General features: G+C 44.6%; 1 protein-coding gene across 7 annotated transcripts; it reads left to right on the top strand.

The window, feature by feature from the left end:
• The first annotated feature begins 1,053 nt into the window (after positions 1 to 1,053).
• On the top strand, positions 1,054 to 16,724 carry LOC115143377 (host cell factor 1-like). Of its 7 annotated transcripts, XM_029683731.2 has the most exons (28): positions 1,054 to 1,200; positions 2,362 to 2,562; positions 3,204 to 3,352; positions 3,506 to 3,666; positions 5,636 to 5,844; positions 5,959 to 6,043; positions 6,173 to 6,279; positions 6,531 to 6,710; positions 6,848 to 7,078; positions 7,360 to 7,508; positions 7,613 to 7,792; positions 7,921 to 8,136; positions 8,505 to 8,612; positions 8,719 to 8,935; positions 9,022 to 9,152; positions 9,496 to 9,634; positions 9,774 to 9,985; positions 10,133 to 10,843; positions 10,990 to 11,431; positions 11,537 to 11,673; positions 11,884 to 12,148; positions 12,460 to 12,741; positions 12,845 to 12,939; positions 13,052 to 13,186; positions 13,725 to 13,910; positions 14,063 to 14,360; positions 14,505 to 14,571; positions 14,675 to 16,724. In XM_029683731.2, exons 2-28 carry the CDS (start codon positions 2,367 to 2,369, stop codon positions 14,712 to 14,714), a joined length of 5,328 nt encoding a protein of 1,775 aa, XP_029539591.1. In that variant the 5' UTR covers positions 1,054 to 1,200; positions 2,362 to 2,366; the 3' UTR covers positions 14,715 to 16,724. The 7 variants fall into 7 exon arrangements, with proteins under 7 accessions (XP_029539591.1, XP_029539595.1, XP_029539589.1 ...); XM_029683729.2 differs by lacking the exon at positions 1,054 to 1,200 and having other exon boundaries at positions 1,277 to 2,562; positions 11,540 to 11,673; XM_029683727.2 differs by lacking the exon at positions 1,054 to 1,200 and having other exon boundaries at positions 1,278 to 2,562.
• Positions 16,725 to 18,056: the final 1,332 nt, after the last annotated feature.

Raw genomic sequence — 18,056 nt, 5'->3', positions numbered from 1 at the left:
GGCAACAGTTTTTGTTAAGCTTTCAATTTTAGTTGCGTTGTTGCCGAGCATTTTCTCTATGGCACTCTGTCATAGAGTCTGCCAGGGCAGTATAGTTGTGGCAGTTGTCAATCAATAATTTGCCTCCTGTGTAACAACATTGGATGATGCTTGAGCATTGCTAGCTGAGGAGGTAGCCAAAATATATCTCTTTCTGTCAGCACTCTGTTAAATTTAGGAAAATATAATAAAAATGATCAATAACCTGGTGTTTTTAGCAAACAACGTATTAATTTGGTAGTTCAAAATAATACACATTCACTATCTTTCAAAAGTTGGTATGCAGAGCTCGGTAGGAAGTGTGTGCTCAAGCTGCTGACTTGGAGCCTTCCTTAGCTAAACAGGTGGGGCCCCAAACAGAGCCCCACAGTACACTGTACTGTACTAAGGAAATTGTGTTTCCATAGCTGGGGCTGACAGTGAGGACTTGTGAAGAGCTCTGCAAAATCAAACAAGTTGCATTGTGAGGTGGGTATTAGTTAACCACTGTTTTAGCCTGTGTATATGAACGCTGAAAAGTGCCAGTGGCCCACTTTGGGTAAACCCTGCCTGGAAATGCGCCGTGGCTTTGTCACTTAATGAAAGTGTGGGGGGGTACATGGCAATTAGCATCCACTGGGTTGTTGAATGGTACTGTATAGTCCCCAAAAATGAAATGTTCATAATGCACAGTTGATTTTGTGTTTTGTTATACGTAATTTAGGGAACACCAATAGCACATATCTTATATTTATTTAATCGTGTACTAAACTGAGAGAAATCTGCAATGAGTTTGTTGTGTAGACCGCCATCTTTAGTAGGGGACAATGTCGCCTGTGCAAGTATGATAACTTCCAACGAGCTAAAGAAAATGTTTCAATGTCAAAATGTAAATGCCCATTTCAAATATCTCAAACGAAATGGTGTAGGTTATTTTGAATTGAAAATGCACGGTTAGTTTACTCTAATATGCATTAATTGATACAGGTTCTATACCAGTCGCCATGTTTGTTTTGGGTGACGCCAAATCGCTGTATTTTCCTCCACTTTTGGTTGTCAAGAAGATGGCAGCTTCCAGGCAGGCATGAGAGGGAATACTTAATCACAAATCGAATGAACTTGGACTAGTGATTCAAGAATAGACCCTGAAATAATTTCTTTGGAAATAGTGCGTCGAACGAAGTAAGTAATTCGTATTATGGACATCAGGTGTTGTGACTATAGGGGTTTTGTTGTGGCAGACTGCTCGGCCATTTTTCTTGAGGGAGCTTAAATGTAGGCCGATTTCAGACACGGCATGATAAATGACAACACGTTGTATGATATTGAATATAATTCGGCTTATTTGAATAAGATATATGTTGAATTGAATTACGCTGGCTATATAATACATGTATATTTATCTAACTGAATTGCATGTAATCGGTGCATGACGCTGTACTAGTACCGTTTCCTCGCAAGCTAACATTGTTAGCCAGCTGGCTACGTTAACCTAGCTAGTTAGCCATTAATCTATTGTGGACGCGCGGTTTTGTTTTGTAATTGATGTGTTGCGAAAATTCCCCATTTCAAGTGATGGTGTGCATCTGACTTGTATTCGATTCCTATTTAAAGGTGTATATAATGTTAATGTGAAGCAGAAGCGGCGACAGATTGAATGAATGTGACAATATGGCGACTCCCAGAGAAGCATGAAAATAGCAATCCACAGTAAACAGGGGTCTAATTACAAATGCTTTACGAGTATTTAATTGTGGTAGACTTCATCCACAGATTTTCCAATATGACTTTAGTGGGACATGGCTGGTGTACGTTCTTGATGAAGCAGTAGCTAAATTAAGGTTTAATCTAACACCGGTATTATTTGTCTTTTTCATTTGTATTCTCTTCCGCCATTTTTCAGACTGGCGGAGGTTTGTTTGGTTGTTACAAGATGGCGGCTCCCATGGAGTGGCACTCTGATTACTTCAGAGTTTTAACTGCAAAATGCTACGGCAAAAAAACATGACATTTAGAAGGAAATACAATACACCTTTGTTATAGGTTAGGTTCTGGTGTCGAATACATATTTATAATTATATTTAGTTAGTATTGTGGTAATAATAGCCGGCTTTTCCTTTTTGTGAAGCGTTAGTAAAAATGGCTGCTTCCCTGGAGTTTACAATTACAATATTATTTTTCACATGCATCGGTTTTGGTCCCAGCAATCGATTGCACGTGCAGTCTTCACTTTGCAAAATGTGTTTTGGCTTCACTTCGGAAGTATCAACAATAGACCTGATCAGAACTTGTCAATATTGTTTTGGAATGCTCTTTTAGCTCTGTTTTTTTCCCCATCTGAAGAGGACATGACATTTCCTGGTTCAATGGTGTCTGGGACCACAGGCTCAACTCTGCAGCCACGATGGAAGCGGGTTCTAGGATGGTCTGGGCCTGTGCCCCGGCCAAGACATGGTCACAGAGCCGTTTCTATAAAGGAATTGATGGTGGTTTTTGGAGGAGGAAATGAAGGAATTGTGGATGAATTGCATGTCTACAACACAGGTAAGATAATTTAGCGGGAAATGTAGCCTGACATATTACCATAGAAACTGCCGCCGTCTGGTGGTACAGAACTGAAAGCGCACAAATAAAAATGGCGCGCTAAAATAAAATGGACGACAGGAGTATTGTTATGAACACTAAATTATGCTGTATCACATGTGCATGTTGTAATGGATGCACGCAATTTCTGTTCACATGACTACTGATATTTTCCTGAGTAGGAAAGTTAGTTAGGACTATTTGAACATTTTGTTCACTAGAAAGACAGTTGATTGCAGCAATTCCCATGTTTTATGATAGTGTGACTCATGTAGTCAATTTGGACAGCTATACATTCTTCTTATTGTCTATGTTTAGTTTTTATGAGGGAGAAATTATATTACAATTGACATTTCAGTTGTTGTTTTTCATCTTTGGGTTATTTCAGATATAAGTACAATGTATAGAATATACAACATGCACTTCTCAGGTGACAGACCTGGCCTGAAGATGCAGGCTGCATTTGTCAGAGATGCTTGGATCGTGCTCAAGTAAATATTTACTCAAAGAGCATTTGCTTCACACCTCACATCATAGGCCAACCTAGCACTTGACCACCCAACACTGTCACACACAGACTAACCTCTACTTATTTAATCTAGCAACAAACCAATGGTTTATCCCTGCGGTTCGTGGTGATATTCCCCCTGGATGTGCTGCATACGGTTTTGTTTGTGATGGCACCCGGCTTCTGGTTTTTGGTGGAATGGTGGAATATGGAAAATACAGCAACGATCTCTATGAGCTACAGGTAATAGAATGCTTACAGCACACTCTCGCTCTAAACATTGGTAGCCATTTTAGCTCTGGTTTTATTGCTATCTTTAAGTACTTATGAATAGATTATTATGTTTACTGGATTACAGCATGCTATCTATCGTCTTTTGCATTTTTTCTTGTTCAGGCCAGCAGATGGGAATGGAAAAAGTTGAAAGCTAAGTCTCCCAAAAATGGCCCACCTCCCTGTGCTCGACTTGGTCACAGTTTCTCTCTGGTGGGCAACAAGTGCTTCCTGTTTGGAGGGCTGGCTAATGACAGCGAGGACCCCAAAAACAACATCCCTAGGTACAGTTGCCGTAAGCAGGAGATGTGAAATGTGACCAGTGGAGTAACAAGAAAAACTAATGGGGCGGCAGGTAGCCTAGCTGTTAAACGTTTTGAATCTCTGAACCGACTCGGTTAAATATTTGCCGCTGTGCACTTGAGCAAGGCACTTAACCCCAATTGCTCCTGTAAGCCACATTATTAGAGACTGCTAAATTACTAAAATGTAAATGCTGTGGAATGGTTTGTAGTAAGCACTTCTTAACTTGGGCAGGAGCTCACTGGAGCTGAGAACCGGCTCCTCAAATATTATACTGCTTAAGCGCCTGTTCCTCTTATAGAATATTATCTCTAAAGGATTGTGGAGCTCCTGCACCTAAATATAAACATTACCAGCACCCAAAATGACCACCGGCACCTACACAACCATTCAAAAGTTTTAGAATACCTACTCATTCAAGGGTTTTTCTTTATTTGTACTTTTCTACATTATAGAATAATAGTGAAGATTTCAAAACTATGAAATAACACATGGAATTATTGACAACAAAAAAAAGTGTTCAACAAATCAAAATATTGAGTTTCTTCAAATAGCCATCTTTTGCTTTGATGGCAGCTTTGCACACTCTTGGCAAAGAGTGGCATTCTCTCAACCAGCTTCACCTGGAATGCTTTCCCAAAAGTCTTGAAGGAGTTCCCACATATTCTGAGCACTTGTCGGCTGCTTTTCCTTCACTCTGCGGTCCGACTCATCCCAAACCATCTCAATTTGGTTGATGTCGGTGGATTGTGGTCAGGTCACCTGATGCGGCACTCCATCACACTCCTTCTTGGTCAAATAGCCCTTACACAGCCTGGAGGTGTGTTGGGTCATTGTCATGTAGGGGAAAAAATGATCATCCCACTAAGCCCAAACCAGATTGGATGACGTATCGCTGCAGAATGCTGTGGTAGACATGCTGGTTAAGTGTACCTTGACTTCTAAATAAATCAGTGTCACCAGCAAGCACCCCTACACCATATCACCTCCATGCTTTACGGTGGGAATTACACATGCGGGATCATCCGTTCACCCACACCACGTCTAACAAAGACATGGCGCTTGGAACCAAAAATCTCTAATTTGGACTCCAGACCAAAGGACAAATTTCCACCGGTCTAATGTCCATTGCTCGTGTTTCTTGGCACAAGCAAGTCTCTTCTTGTTGGTGTACATTAGTAGTGGTTTCTTTGCAGCAATTTGACCATGAAGGCCTGATTCACGCAGTCTCTTCTGAACAGTTGATGTTGAGATGTTACTTGCAGTTTGTGAAGCATTTATTTGGGCTGGTAACTCTAATGAACGTATCCTCTGCAGCAGAGGTAACTCTGTGTCTTCCATTCCTGTGGCGGTCCTCATGAGAGCCAGTTTCATCATAGCGCTTGATGGTTTTTGCGACTGCACTTGAAGAAACTTTCAATGTTATTTTTTCCCAAAATTATCCTGATTGACTGACCTTCATGTCTTCAAGTAATGATGAACTATCGTGTCTCTTTACTTATTTGAGCAGTTCTTGCCATAATATGGACTTTTACCAAATAGGGCTTTCTTCTGTATACCACCCCTACCTTGTTGCAACACAACTGGCTCAAATGCATTGAGGAAAGACATTCCACAAATTCACTTTTAAGAAGGCACACCTGTTAATTGTAATTCATTCCAGGTGACTACCTCATGAAGCTGGTTGAGAGAATACCAAGCGTGTGCAAAGCTGTCAAGGCAAAGGGTGGCTATTTGAAGAATCTTGTTTAACCCTTTTTGGTTATTACATGATTCCATGCGTTATTTCATAGTTTTGATGTGTACGATGTATAAAGTTGTACAAATAAAGAAAATCCCTTGAATCAGTAGGTATTCTAAAACTTTTGATCTGTAGTGTATTTCAGTCCAAGTCAAGCACTGGCAGTAAGCAATTGGAAAGACATTCTGACTTAAATCTCTCATCACTAGATACCTGAATGATCTGTACACCCTGGAGCTTCGTGCTGGCTCCAGTGTTGTAGGCTGGGATATACCAATTACTTATGGCGTTTTGCCGCCACCTCGCGAGAGCCACACTGCTGTAGTGTACACAGAAAAGGAGAGCAAGAAATCTCACCTTATCATCTATGGAGGGATGAGTGGCTGTCGTCTGGGAGATCTATGGACTCTTGACATTGGTAGGCTCCTGAGTTAACAGTATTACCAAATTATTAACAGTGAACACTTTGACATGACCGATTCATTAGAGTAAGAGACTATTTATTTTCTAAATGATCTTGCTCTGTCTGCAGACACCCTGACCTGGACCAAGCCATCGGTGAATGGCACATCGCCTCTGCCCAGGAGTCTCCACTCTGCCATCACCATCACAAACAAGTGAGATCTCCCTGAATACCTGTTGAAATGATCAATTCAGTGTCTGGGATAACAATCGGTTAAATCTCTCAGCAGTAACCTATTTGGTGACTGCTTGCTTCTGATTTCTTTGTCTGCCTCTCATTGTAGGATGTTTGTTTTTGGGGGATGGGTCCCCCTAGTTATGGATGACGTGAAGGTGGCAACACATGAGAAAGAATGGAAGTGCACAAACACTCTGGCCTGCCTAAATCTTGGTTTGTCTTCCCCATTTTCAGTTATTGGTGCTAGTACCTGCATTTAACCTTACATACTGTTGAGTAATGTTTATCTAGATTTGTGCATTATGCATTATGACCTACTTCAACAAGCTCATTCTGAGTGAAACCATTCACTGTGACATTTCTAGGTATCCCCTTTCCATTGATAAATGGCAGTGTCACCTGGTGGTCAAATTATATTATTGTCAGAAATTAAGATTGAACCCTCATGATTCTTTTTACCCCAGACTCCATGGCTTGGGAATCAGTGTTGATGGATACCTTGGAGGATAATATCCCCAGGGCCCGGGCAGGACATTGTTCTGTGTCCATCAACTCTAGGTTGTATGTCTGGAGTGGCCGTGACGGTTACCGTAAAGCATGGAACAACCAAGTCTGCTGTAAAGACCTCTGGTACCTTGAGACAGGTGAGTCACCTTTATTTTGCTAAGTTACTCTGATAAAGCAAACCCACATTATTTGCTCAACTGTGCTATTGGTAATGCTTACTTTGCTTCTGTTGATTGCTTATAAGAAATGTGACCATTTTGTCTTTTGGTTACAGAGAGGCCACACGCTCCCTCGAGAGTGCAGCTTGTCCGTGCCAACACCAACTCCCTGGAGGTGAGCTGGGGCGCTGTGTCCACTGCAGACACCTACCTGCTGCAGCTGCAGAAGTACGACATCCCAGCTGCCGCTGCTGCCACCTCCCCGGCCCTCACCGCCACCTCTTCTCTACCAGGGAACTTGCCCAAAAGCCCAGCGGCTCCCTCTGCTCAGAACCTACCACACACAGGTATCACTATGGTGCCCCAAGCTTCCTCCCCTACTATCCTTCCCAACATCCCCGGAAACCCGAAGACTGCCTCCACAGCTCGTGGGCCAGTTAAAACCATGCATGTCCTACTTGTTCTATGGAGGTTGTTCATACCAATTTGTGGACTATTGTCACAAAAAATTTGCATTGTTCTCTTCTACAGCCCATTCTATTTCAATAATTGTAGCCCAAAATGGTATGTAAAAAGAAGGCCTTGAGGGCTCTATACTGAACATTTAACATTTCTGTTGATTTGACAGCCATCTTGAAGGTTGCAGCCCCTCAGTCTGGCACAGGTACCTCCCTTGTCACTGTGCGAGCCAACCAGGCTGTGAAATCCCCTGTCACTGTGACATCACTTCCTCCAGGGGTTCGGATGATGGTTCCTGCCCAGACTGCCCAAGGAACGGTATTTACAGTTGTGAATTGGTTTGGTTATTGAAGGATAAAAAGTTGTCAAGAGTAATGCCAAGAGAGTATTGTCTCACTCAAGACTATTTGTTTTCCTTTAAGCCAATCGGCAATAGCCCTCAGATGAGTGGCATGGCAGCTTTGGCTGCAGCTGCAGCAGCAACACAAAAGATCCCGCCCTCTTCAGGCACTGGGCTCAACCTTCCAGCAGGTGCCACCCTTGTCAAAACGATGGCTGTCTCCCCTGGCTCCACCACAGTCAAAATGTCATCTCCTCTCATGGTAAGACTCGTAAAATATCGGTCTGTGAAAATGAAACTCGCTGGCAGAATGTATGGGTTTGTCAGGCAGTCTCTGTTAAGGCCCAATTTAGAATTGACACCTTAACATTTACTATTTTCTGCTTCTAGGTCAGTAACCCAGCCACTCGCATGCTGAAGACTGCTGCAGCTCAGGTGGGCACAGCGACTGTATCATCGCCCAACCGACCCATCATCACTGTGCACAAGTCAGGCACGGTCACCGTAGCCCAGCAACACCAGGTGGTTACCACCATGGTGGGAGGAGTCACCAAGACAATCACCCTGGTCAAGAGCCCCCTTACTATGGGAGGCAGCGGCACTCTGGTGAGAGAATTTGACAGGAACAGGAAGGGAGTACAGGGAGAAAGAAAATGATTTTATATGCATGCCATGAACTGAGTAATAGTTTGGCACACTTTGATATATTTTTTGGGTCCCCCACCTGTGTTCATGTGACTCTTATATGGCCTAGGCATGAACTCATTATAGAAGATGTGGCTGTGGAAAAGTCAGAGAAGGAACAGCACAGCTTGAGTTCATAGATCTTCATAACTGTCAGGCTCAGTTAGCATGGAATAATGTAGCTATCCACACTCACAGTTCAGTTGTTCACATGAGACACTGATCTCCTGACGCCAAATACAGTGATGTTTTCTGGTGACTCATAAACTTGAGTCTCTCTCCTATGTCAGCAGATCTCCAGCCTTGGCAAGATGATATCTGTGGTACAAACCAAGCCAGTGCAGACATCAGCTGTTACAGGCCAGGCTTCCACTAACCCTCTATCACAGCTCATACAGGTCAGCTATCTTCATGAGGGCAGGAAAAGGAGCTAACTAATACTTCATGGACAGGCTCAGCCGGCTTTCTGTTGATCATGTTCATAATCCACTTTTTCTCCCATAGACTAAGGGTTCTCTCCCTGCTGGCACCATACTGAAGCTGGTGACTTCAGCAGATGGCAAGCCCACCACCATCATCACCACGTCCCAGGCAGGGGGCACAGGGAACAAACCCACCATCCTGAACATCAGCAGCATGTCGCCCACCACAACCAAACAGGGCACCACCATCATCAAGACCATCCCTATGTCTGCTATTATGAACCAGCCTGGAGCCACAGGTCAGAACCCAATGGTTTCATGTTTCAGGGACAATACAACGGGAGCATATGCTGACAGGTATTATTATTTTTTGTTTTGATAACAGTGACCAGCAGCACAGGGAAGATGCCCTATACCATTCTCACCACCAAGATGATGACCACTGGCACTCCAGGCAAAATCATCACTACCATGCCTAAGCTTGGCACTGTAACTGGCCAACAGGGGCTGACACAGGTACCTCACAGAAATGACCCTTACAACCTCTTGTAGCAGATGCATATTATTTATATGAATTGTACAATATTTATAGGTGTTGAAGATGTTTCACAGTTTTTACATTTGTGCACTTTCCATTTTAAATATCACATGGCATTTATATTTAGTCGCATACGATACATCTCCTACAGCAAGGCCTTTGGAGCAGTTGAAATGCTTGAGTAGTTCTGTGGACTATGTTAGGATCTGCTCTGATTGGTGCTACTAATACATTTGGCTCTATCAAATGTTTTGCCCCAGTAGAGGAGTTTTATAGTGCCCCCTAGTGTCTCAATTATACCTCCCCCTTGGTGGTTTTAAGGTGGTTTTGAAGGGCGCTCCGGGCCAACCTGGCACCATTCTGCGCACTGTACCCATGGGTGGAGTCCGACTCGTCACCCCGGTTACGATGACTTCTGTCAAGCCCAATGTAACTACACTGGTCGTCAAGGGAACAACTGGTATGGATGACATTTCATAATTACTCCTTGATTGAAGTTGGCAATTGGTCTGTTCAATTAATAAGTATGCAGTAAAAGAAATTCAGGCCAAGTTCCAGGTGTCTGCCCTTTTGAGTTGGTGATTTATTTGTTCCCCAAGGTGTCACCACCCTGGGGACAGTCACAGGCACAGTCTCCTCCAGCCTGGCAGGGGGCAGTTTAGCCAGTGCCAATGCCTCTCTGGCAACTCCCATCACCACCCTGGGCACCATTGCCACCCTGCCCAGCCAAGTCATCAACCCTACGGCCATCACTGTGTCAGCGGCCCAGGCCTGTCTGACCACAGTCACTACCCTGTCCACCTCCACCATGGTAAGACAGCTAGGGGCTATTCTTTATACAGAAATGTAGATGTAGCTCCAATTTATGTATTTGCTGCCCAATGTGCCCATGCTGCCCAATGTGGAGCACTTTTTTAATGGGTTTTCTCAGTCAATACCTGATGTTCTCTCATTGCAGTCGGTGAACCAGCCAACCCAGGTGACTCTCATCACCACCCCCAGCGGGGTTGAGGCCCAGCCAGTGCAGGACCTGCCTGTGTCCTTCCTGGCCTCACCCACCTCTGAGCATCCCTCCACTGAGGCCGGGGATGCCCCTGGTACTGTCACTATGGTCTGCTCCAACCCACCCTGTGAGACCCACGAGACAGGAACCACCAACACAGCCACCACTGCGTCTGCTAACATGTCAGTCTGCTCCAACCCTCCCTGTGAGACCCACGAGACTGGAACCACCAACACAGCCACCACTGCGTCTGCTAACATGTCAGTCTGCTCCAACCCTCCCTGTGAGACCCACGAGACTGGAACCACCAACACAGCCACCACTGCGTCTGCTAACATGTCAGTCTGCTCCAACCCTCCCTGTGAGACCCACGAGACTGGAACCACCAACACAGCCACCACTGCGTCTGCTAACATGTCAGTCTGCTCCAACCCTCCCTGTGAGACCCACGAGACTGGAACCACCAACACAGCCACCACTGCGTCTGCTAACATGTCAGTCTGCTCCAACCCTCCCTGTGAGACCCACGAGACTGGAACCACCAACACAGCCACCACTGCGTCTGCTAACATGTCAGTCTGCTCCAACCCTCCCTGTGAGATCCACGAGACTGGAACCACCAACACCGCAACAACCTCTTCCACCAACATGGGAGGGGCCATGAGGGTGTGTACAAGCCCTCTGTCAGAGACCCATGAGACGGGCACCACTAACACCTCGACCACCGCCCACTCCATCATGGGAACTAACCAAATGGATACTGTCCAGAGTAGCTCATTATCTCATTATCTCTGTACTCCTCTACCCCTCAGGCAACCACCTCTGCTTACCCCGGAACCGCCACAGGCAACCAGGGACCAGAGAACCTGCGCACCGGAACCACCGTCGCCCCCGCCACAGCACGCTCTAACATGTGCTCAGCCCAGACCGGCACTGTGCAGAGTCCCAAGCAGCCAGCCGTGGGCCTTACAGTTTGCTCTAACCCACCCTGCGAGACACATGAAACGGGCACAACCAACACTGCCACTCAGTCCTCGTCCGGCATGGGTAACGGGAAGACCAACACTGTGCAGAAAGTGTGCTCAAATCCACCCTGCGAGACCCACGAAACGGGGACCACCATCACCCCATCCCAGGCCAGTTCCAACATGGCTGGGAACCAGACAGGAACAGTGACGGTGCAGGGGGTGTGTTCAGACCCCCCCTGTGAAACCCACGAGACTGGCACCACCAACACGGCAACTACTGCCACAGGTATAACGCTAGAGTACATACTTGTTGTTTTCAGTGTTTTTATTTTAAAAAACAGGATCATGTTTTAGGGTTATTTCATGGACTGTGTTAATGCGTGTCCTACAGCAGATGGAGCAGACGGTGGCACCAGCAGTACAGAGACTCCCTCCACTACTGCATCAGGAACAACCCCAGCCACCATCCAGAGCAGAGCGATCACTACTGTGACCCAGTCCACACCAGCCCCAGGGCCCTCAGTACCTGTAAAATAACCACTAACAATAATTTGCCAGTCTAGACTACTGATGCACTAGCAATTTCAGAATTGTCATGCTGAAGTTACCATACACTGGCATGGTTAGGAAAATTATCAGCAACTAATGCCAAAAATAAATGCATTATATGGACAATTCAGTCATCTTGGCCATTTTAATAATTTTCACTCTTGCTAATTTCTACCCTTGTATCTCCAGTCCATTTCTTCGATCACTGAGGGTGCAGCAGTTTCCACAGAAGAGCCCATGCAGACTGATGCGGCCACAGAGGGGGGAGACACCGCTATGGAGACTGGGCTGCCCCCAGAGCTGATGTCAGAGGGACAGATAGGAACAGGTCTGTCTGCAGAGGTGCTGGCTGTGACTGCAGCAGCGGAGGCAGCAGCACAGGCTGCAGCCACTGAGGAGGCCCAGGCCCGGGCCATCCAGGCAGTTCTCCAGGCAGCACAGCAGGCCACCATGAGTAAGTATGGCCCTCAGATTGTTGGCAAATTATAGAGATGCATTTCAAGACTTTACATGTGTGTGAAGACAACCACTACCCATTTACATTTTGGTAATTTAGCAGACGCTCTTATCCAGAGCGACTTACCAAAGCAATTAGGGTTTAGTGCCTTGCTCAAGGGCACATCGACAGATTTTCCACCTAGTTAGCTCAGGGATTCAAACCAGCAACCTTTCGGTTACTGGCCCAATGGTCTTAGACCGTTAGGCTACCTGCCGCCCCAACTGCCATAGTCTCACAATCAAAATGTACGTTCTCTGCATGCATAGACGAGGGTGATTCTGGCTCGGACAGACAGCAGACCACCACAATCCCCATCGTTCTGACCCAGCAAGAGCTGGCAGCCCTGGTCCAGCAGCAGCAGCAGCTCCAGGAAGCTCAGGCCCAGGCTCAGGCCCAGCAGCAAGGACACGCCCAAGCCCTGCCCACTGAGGGCCTGGCCCCCGCAGACAGCCTGAATGACCCCACGTCTGAGAGCAATGGACACAATGAGATGGCTGCAGCCGCTTCCAGCGATGTGGCATCACTGCTGCCGCGCACCTCCACGGAGAGTAAGTCTTTCTCATATATATATATATATATTTTTTTTCTTCTTACTGCTAGTGTTTTTCCAGGTCTTAACTTGACCTCTCTCTTGTCTTATTGACTCTGCAGCCCTGGCCCCCTCAAGCACATTTGCTGTTTCCAGTCCAGCCAACCTGCAACCTGCAGCTTCTCTAGCAGAGGTGGCCAATGGCATCGAGGGCGGGGTGAGTTCCAATATTGGACCTGTTTTTATCCTGCCAGTTTGATGATCAGAATTTGAGAGGAATGTTGAATGGCATAGCATGTTCTCACTCTCTTTTTGTCTCTGTCATACAGAAGCTATACCCTCAACCAGCCCCTATCAAGACACTTGTAAAAAAAGAGAACCAGTGGTTCGATGTTGGAATCGTTAAGGTGACAAACATGGTGGTCACACACTTCTTCATCCCAGGGGATGATTCTCAAGTAGAGGTAAGCCTCAACGATGGATTCATCTCTCAAGTGTCACAGCGGTCTAAGGCACTGCATCGCTGTACCTGAGGCGTCACTACAGACACTGGTTCGATCCCAGGCTGTGTAACAACCGGCCATGACCGGGAGTCCCATAGGGCGGTGTACAATTGGCCCAGCGTCGTCCAGGTTAGGGAAGGGTTTGGCCAGGGGAGCTTTACTTGGTTCATCGCTCTTGTGACGGGCCGGGCGCCTGCAGGCTGACTCCGGTTGTCAGTTGAACAGTGTTTCCTCCGACACATCGGTGCAGTTGGCTTCCGGGTTAAATGTGCGGTTGTTAAGAAGCCAGGTTAGGCGGGTCATGTTTCGGGGGAAGTATGACTCGACCGTCACTTCTCCCTGGCCTGTTGGGGAATTGCAGCGATGAGACAAGATTGCAATTGGATATCATGAAAATGGGGAGAGAAAGGGGGCCAATTCTTTTTAACGGATGGATTCATGCCTTTATGGCTTAGAGATCAGTGAGTTTGGTGCAGCACCAACGATGTGTGTGTTGTAGGGTGACTCGGGCGTCATTCCAGACTATAACCAGATGAAGAAAATGGAGCTGCAGCCTGGCACAGCTTACAAGTTCCGTGTTGCTGGCATCAATGCTTGTGGTCGTGGTTCCTTCTCAGAGATCTCTGCTTTCAAGACCTGTCTACCAGGCTTCCCCGGAGCACCTTGTGCCATCAAAATCAGCAAGGTAAAACTATGCAAGCTAGTCATGAAACAATTACTGTATTAGAACACCCTTGACAAATCACAAGTTGTCAAATTTTTCTAGTTTTGGTGGAATGTTGATGTTTTTTTTGCTGGTTTAGCATTAAAACAACAGTTCCATCTTTTTCCCCTCAGAGCCCGGATGGTGCCCACCTCACCTGGGAGCCTCCTTCGGTGACATCAGGGAAGATCATTGAGTATTCTGTGTACCTGGCCATCCAAAGCACCCAGACAGCTGAGCCCAAGACCTCCACCCCAGGCCAGCTGGCCTTCATGCGGGTGTACTGTGGGCCCAACCCCTCCTGCCTGGTGCAGTCCACCAGCCTTTCGAACGCCCACATAGACTACACCACCAAGCCCGCCATCATCTTTCGTATTGCCGCGCGCAACGAGAAGGGCTATGGCCCTGCCACACAAGTCCGATGGCTACAAGGTGGGCAGATTGATAAAAAAAAATTAAAACTCTGCTGTTCAACCAAATGGAGCAGCGTCTTGTCAATCATAATTATGGTTGTACTTGATTGGGTTGTGTTTTTAAGTACGGTTTCTCTTGAATGGATTTCTCCCCCCTTTTCAGAGTCCAGCAAAGATGGTGCCTCGGCAAAACCTGCCCCAAAAAGACCAGCAGTGTCCTCACCTGATGTGTAAGTACCTGGTTCCATCTAGACTACATTACATCACTCACTGGTCACTCGACAATGGCAAATTATCTTTAAAAATACATGTTTTGCTTTGTCTGCACTGTAGTAAGGCTGCTGGTCAAAAGAAAGCAAGAACGGACCAGTGAGATGGCCCAGATGGACCCCCCCCCTACTCGCTGTCCTTTTTGACCAGGAAGACTTCATCCTCATCCTGGCTTCACCCCATCTGCGAGTTGACCCACAACCAGCCAGCAACATAAGCAAAATGGCAGCAGAAACCCTAGATGAAAATCAACAAGAGAGAGAGTTCTGTAGGCAAGACTGTTTTTTTTTCTTCTAGAGCAACACAAATTAAAAAAGCACATTGTAGCTTTTACTTCATTAGTCTTTTTTGTTTATTTTCTTTGCTTTCCCCCTAGCTACTTTTATTATACATATTTTTGGCTAGTTTCCGTAGTTGTAGAGAAACATTTACAGCATCACAAGCTGTGAGCCGGCCTGAGCTTAATGTTACTTTTGTTTTTGAATATTTGGGGGTAGTAGAGAGAGAGACTACATGAGATGATGTACAGTTTGAGCATGTGCTGAACAGGAGGCAGTGTTGGTTTAGATGGGAGGAATAATCAAAACGTAAAAACAAAGCACTTTTCCTCAAAAGGGACATTTTTTTCCCCCTCAAGCAGAAATGTTCTTCAATTAAGAAACCAATATATACAAACATCATACTGGGCTCGTCTCCTGGTAATATCATCACTGTGCTTTTGCCCCGAGATAAGGACTGATGGCTCTGAAGTGGAGAACGGATTTAATGACAAAGGAAGACATTTGTAGAGGAACAGAGACTTTGCTACGACTGAGACTTGCAGCATACACACAACAAATATTGCAAAATCTTCCCCAAAAATTTGCAAGCAATGATGCAGATCTTTGCGTAGTTTATTTTTCTATTTTTTTTTAAGCTTTTCCCTGTGTCTATCACCATGCATTTTAAAACATCAACTACTTTTATTTTTTTAGTTCATAATTGTTCATCCCCATAGTTTAAGTGTTTGTGGGAAAGGGGTGGCAGTGCTGAGGTAGACACTATATTTTAAAATATTGGTTTTGATCAGTTGTATGTTCTTGTTGTGTTGGAGTGTATGGAAAAAATAAAGGCTTTTGTATTTGTGCTGACTAGGACCGCAAATGTAATAGGACTGAAGGGAATTTGAAACAGACCCGCGGAGAGGAGTACATTTAGTTTACTACATCTTCCAATGCTTGTGTTGCTGTGTGTATGCCAAACATGGACAATTTAATGAAGAAAAAAAATTTCAGTCCCACATTCCTTCCTTCCCACCCCAATACACCACCTTTCCAATCAGTAATCTGTATACGCTCTGCTTTTGGGGTCATTAATTTGAGTACCCTACATTTATTTTAGACCAAGAAAGAATATATTTGGAGACTTTTGTTCCTTATACTGTTGAGGAAGATGTATGTGAAACCAACAAATAAAACATGTATTACATTTTTTTTAGGCTCTGTATTTTACCAATTACAGAAGGGAGATGTGCAGGTTATTTCTGAGAAGTTTACCTGTATATCTTTAAATTGAGATGTCTTGGTGGGAAGGAAGATGAATAGCCAGAGTTTAAACTCACTTGTAAATTAGTTCTTCCATAGCAAGAATAAAATATATTGGCCTTTTATACAATTACCTGTACCAAAAAGTTTTTACATGTTGGTCATCTCTCGATTGCCTTTTGTGTCATGACTTATATATATTAAAAAAACCTGGTGTGTGTGTATATATATGTCTCCCTGATCAATTGCTATGACTTGCTTTGTTAAACCGATTTGCTCAAAATCACATCAAGGTGCATTACCAGTACCAAAATATTTGTATTCAGGATCAATCAACCCATGGAGTTTTATAGCGAGGGAAGTCTTGGAGTGGTAATGATAGTTTTCAGAATGGAAATATCCAGATTGGGTAATGAAGCCAAGGGTGAACTTGCTACCTCTCTTAGGATTGTAGTACTTGCACCTTGATTTCAAGTCTCCAGATTTACTTCAATAATGAAAACCCTATTTCATATACATCCATGATTTTGAGCAAAACTTGACATGCATGCAACCAAAGATAAAAAATAAAAAACTTGTTTGTTCCTTTCCATGTGGTATACAAATGTGTCTGTTCTTTTCTTCCACAGTACTGGATAAGAGCGTCTGCTAAATGACTTAAATGTAATGTAAATGTACATTTACAGAGTCACTAATTTTGCACCCTTGTTAGGTCGGTCATCAACAGTGCTGAGTTCTCTGGACTTTTCCTCCCACACTGGGGCAGGTGCTGGTCTTAGTACTGAGGCTTGACGTTGAGAGTTTCTTCCGGCTGTTTGCAAGTTATCTGGAATTGTCCTGTATTTTCCAATGTGTGTTTTTTGTACTGTAGGGAGTAATGTATCGTTTATCAAATAAACTTGTTAAACATTCCAGTCATTGTGGGATACCAAGGTTATTATAGTTTTGCGTTTTAATATTAGTTTTTATTTCTACATTTTTTCCCTGAATTTCATTTGAATTATTCTGACTTGTTTTATTTAGTTTGAGTTGTATACAAATATTTCAGTTTAGTTTTTATATTATTTAGTTATAGGGACAGAACATGTTCTGTACTGTTTTGGGGCCATGTCACTACAGGTGGGCCATTATAAGGTGATAGGTCAGGTCATATGCTAGATTAGGTTTAAACTATAAAGGTGAATGCACCAATTTGTAAGTCGCTCTGGATAAGAGCGTCTGCTAAATGACTTAAATGTAAATGTAAGTCAATGGCCCTGTTCGAGAAACCATGATGTATCATGGGCAAATTGTTATACAATGATATTGATTTATGATGCAAGGTGATTTGTAGATTAGTCTGCCTAGCCTTTAAAGTGTCTGCAAAGTCAAATGCGCCCAGTATCAATGGATCCATCCATACTTGTGAACCTAAGCAACTATTTAAATTTATACAGGTTATCCGGCACAAAATGTGTATCAGCCAATTCATTTACTTACATTTACATTTAAGTAATTTAGCAGACGCTCTTATCCAGAGCGACTTACGTGACAGAACGCTAAATTGTATCGAGGTCAATGAGTCGAATTTTAGCAATAAAAAAAATGAATGGCTTATTTGCTACGTGAGGTTTATTTGATTGAATAGAAGTTTCACAATGCTTAAGTTACGAGTGTACTGATATAAGTAGTACATGTGACCCTATACGCTGTCTCGTCGTTGTCATTGATCAGGCGTACTGTTGTGTCGTCAACAAACTTAATGACGGTGTTGGAGTCTTGCTTGGCCACACAGTCATGGGTGAACAGGGAGTACAGGAGGGGACTAAGGATGCACCCCTGAGGGGGCCCCATGTTGGGGATCAGCGTGGCAGATGTGTTGTTGCCTACCCTTACCACCTGGGGGCGGCACGTCAGGAAGTCCAGGATCCAGTTGCAGAGGG

Source organism: Oncorhynchus nerka, linkage group LG15 (assembly GCF_034236695.1).
Source record: "Oncorhynchus nerka isolate Pitt River linkage group LG15, Oner_Uvic_2.0, whole genome shotgun sequence".
Lineage (NCBI taxonomy): Eukaryota > Metazoa > Chordata > Actinopteri > Salmoniformes > Salmonidae > Oncorhynchus > Oncorhynchus nerka.
Note: the sequence above shows the minus strand (reverse complement) of the source record. Positions and strands in the feature narration are given on the sequence as shown.